Source organism: Trypanosoma grayi (assembly GCF_000691245.1).
Source record: "Trypanosoma grayi strain ANR4 Tgr_1644_V1, whole genome shotgun sequence".
Lineage (NCBI taxonomy): Eukaryota > Euglenozoa > Kinetoplastea > Trypanosomatida > Trypanosomatidae > Trypanosoma > Trypanosoma grayi.
The window spans coordinates 1-2,543 of record NW_008827262.1 but is presented as its reverse complement, the minus strand read 5'-3'; the positions used below and the strand labels follow the sequence as shown (position 1 = coordinate 2,543).

The 2,543-nt window shown below is 57.5% G+C and overlaps 2 protein-coding genes across 2 annotated transcripts; both read right to left on the bottom strand.

Annotated features, from left to right (window-relative positions):
- Nucleotides 1-2: 2 nt before the first annotated feature.
- Nucleotides 3-839, bottom strand: DQ04_16441010 (hypothetical protein; the record flags this gene model as incomplete). Its single annotated transcript, XM_009317466.1, has 1 exon — nt 3-839. A coding segment is annotated over one exon (837 nt), but the record flags the coding sequence as incomplete, so codon positions are not given.
- Nucleotides 840-1,385: 546 nt separating this feature from the next.
- DQ04_16441000 (hypothetical protein) lies at nt 1,386-2,162 on the bottom strand (the record flags this gene model as incomplete). Its single annotated transcript, XM_009317465.1, has 1 exon — nt 1,386-2,162. The coding sequence occupies one exon, from the start codon at nt 2,160-2,162 to the stop codon at nt 1,386-1,388; it is 777 nt and encodes a 258-aa protein (XP_009315740.1).
- Nucleotides 2,163-2,543: the final 381 nt, after the last annotated feature.

Here is a 2,543-nt window from a genome sequence, read left to right as displayed (position 1 = left end):
CCTGCCGCTGCAGCTGTCGGCGTTTCCACTGCGGTCGGTTGCTGTGCGTCAGTGCTGGCACCATCGACGGAGGGTGAGACGGCGCGGTTGTCTGCAATTGGGGTAGCACTGCCTTCGCGGTTGCTCTCAGTGGCAGTGGGCGCACCGCCGCTGGGCGCATCGGACACAGCTCGCGCGGCAAGCCTCACCTCCTCCAGCTCCCGCAATGTCTTCGCCGCCGCCTGTATGACACCCTCCGCCGCCGTCTCGGCACGTACCCTGTCCTGTTTAATATCATCCAGGACCGCCCTTGCGGTCGCCTCCGCCTCTTTAGCCTTCTCCACAGCCCCCGCAAGGCCTACAAGGGTTTTTTTGCTTAGTCGTAGCGAACGATTGGCCCCATCGATCGAACCAGTGATGATATCCAACTTTCTATGGGCAATCTCGGAAAAAACCTCAGCACTTTGTCGAGACAACTCTGCTTCCGCCGCGGCAGCCTTGGCGTTTTTCACCGCACTGATAACGCGTTGCTCCGTCCCGACTGAAACACGCCTTTGACGCCCCTCGGCCTCCGCGGTCAGTGCCGCCAGGCTCGCCTCGACCTCAGCCGCCAAAGCCTTCTTCACCGCCGCATCGGCTTTCCCCACTTGCTCCAATGCAGACCGATACGACACTCGCGCTTTCTCCAATGCATCCTCAGCCTTTTTCTCCAGCGCATCATCCCGACTGAGCGAAACCCCCGCGGAGGCCACCACCACGCCGCTGCAGCCGCAGCACAGCGCAAGGGCCAGCACGCACAGCAGCACGTGGCGACTCATTATCATCATCATCAATTCGACTCGGAAACAGCTGAACTGCATAATGGAAAAAGAGAGACACAGAAGGCTGCACACAGAGAGACTTCACTGCAGCACACACCCACAGAAAGCTGCGAGGCGCTTCACGTGGAATCAATTATTTACGCATTACCTGCGGGGCACCGCGGGCACTCGCCGCAGTATCGCGAGGACACACCACACCTCGCAGAAAAAAACAAAAAAACCCCAAAGCAAAGGAGACGTATAGCGGCGCACATGGCTCAGTCACAGAAGCGTGTATATGTTTATATTTATTTTTGTCCGTGCTAATCCAAATTCGTATATGCGCGCATGCCCATGCATGCTGTACTGTATATTTAGCGCGCACCGTCGCAGGTGGGGCCAACGAAGAAGCGGCCCTCACCGCACACACCGCCACAGCGCAGCACGGAGAAACAATGAAACAGGGGGAGCAGTTAGAGCACAATGCCTTGGCGGCACTTCCCAGGAGAGGGTGGAAATGAAACAAAGCAATGCATTAGAGACGATGGGATATACGCAAAAAATTACAGAGAAGGAAGCAGCGTACTCACCCCAACCACACACCGCTCAGCACACAATGACGCAGGCAAGTGCTGCCAGCACCATCAGCAGCGGCGGCGCACGCATCCACATAGAGCGGCTGCTGCCGTCATGATCCGCCGTCTTGTGGCTGTCTTGCTGCGAGGCATCCAAACCATCAGGCGATGGCATAGAGGCGGCGTCGTTGCTGTCGAGCTTTCCTGGTGCATTCTCCTTGGCCTCATCCTTAGCAGCGCCAGTGCTCGCGGTGCTCTCGGAGGGGCCTTGGCGTCCACCTGCCGCTGCAGCTGTCGGCGTTTCCACTGCGGTCGGTTGCTGTGCGTCAGTGCTGGCACCATCGGCGGAGGGTGAGACGGCGCGGTTGTCTGCAATTGGGGTAGCACTGCCTTCGCGGTTGCTCTCAGTGGCAGTGGGCGCGCCTCCTTCCACAGACTCCCTCACAGGGGCATCCACGGGGCCAGTGAAGGTCTTGCTGGTGTCAACACTGGGAAAGGATGGGGCGACCGGCTGTTTTGAACGTGGAGCACGAGGTTGTTGTTGTTTTGGTCGAATGTCTTTTCCGGGGACCGGGGCAGAGTGTGTCTCTTTCTGTGGAACTGGATTCAGCTCCGCTTCCACCCTCCTCCACGCATCCTTAGCAGCCCGTGCTGAGGTATTCGCATTATTCATCCTTATCTCAACTCCCTCACAAAACTCTTCAGCCCTTTTAGCATGGCCTCTGGCCTCCTCCACGTGATACTCAACACCGAGAGGGGTTGCCGCTTTCGCAACGACTTCCATTGCATCCGTCTCCGCATCCCTCATCTGTTCTATCACACTCTCAATTTCGCTGAGATACCTCCGCACGTCACGAACGGCTTGCTCGGCAACCCTCACTTCTGCCAAGCCACGATTCTTTGCATCCCTGTTGGTAATGCGGTTTGCCGTCACCAATGCCGCTGTAGCCGCTTCTTCGGCCTCTTTAAAAAAAAACTTCGTGTCCTCAAGCCATTCCCCCGCCCAGAACAATGCATTCCTCGTGAGTGTCAGTGAGTAATTGGTACGAAGAAAGAGAGACCTATTAAAAGGGTTATGCACACCATAAACTTCTTTCTGCTGTCTCGTTCTCCAGAGTTTCTTCGGTCTCTGCCACCCGCGGGACTGGCCGGCCACGCCGCTGCAGCCGCAGCACAGCGCAAGGGCCAG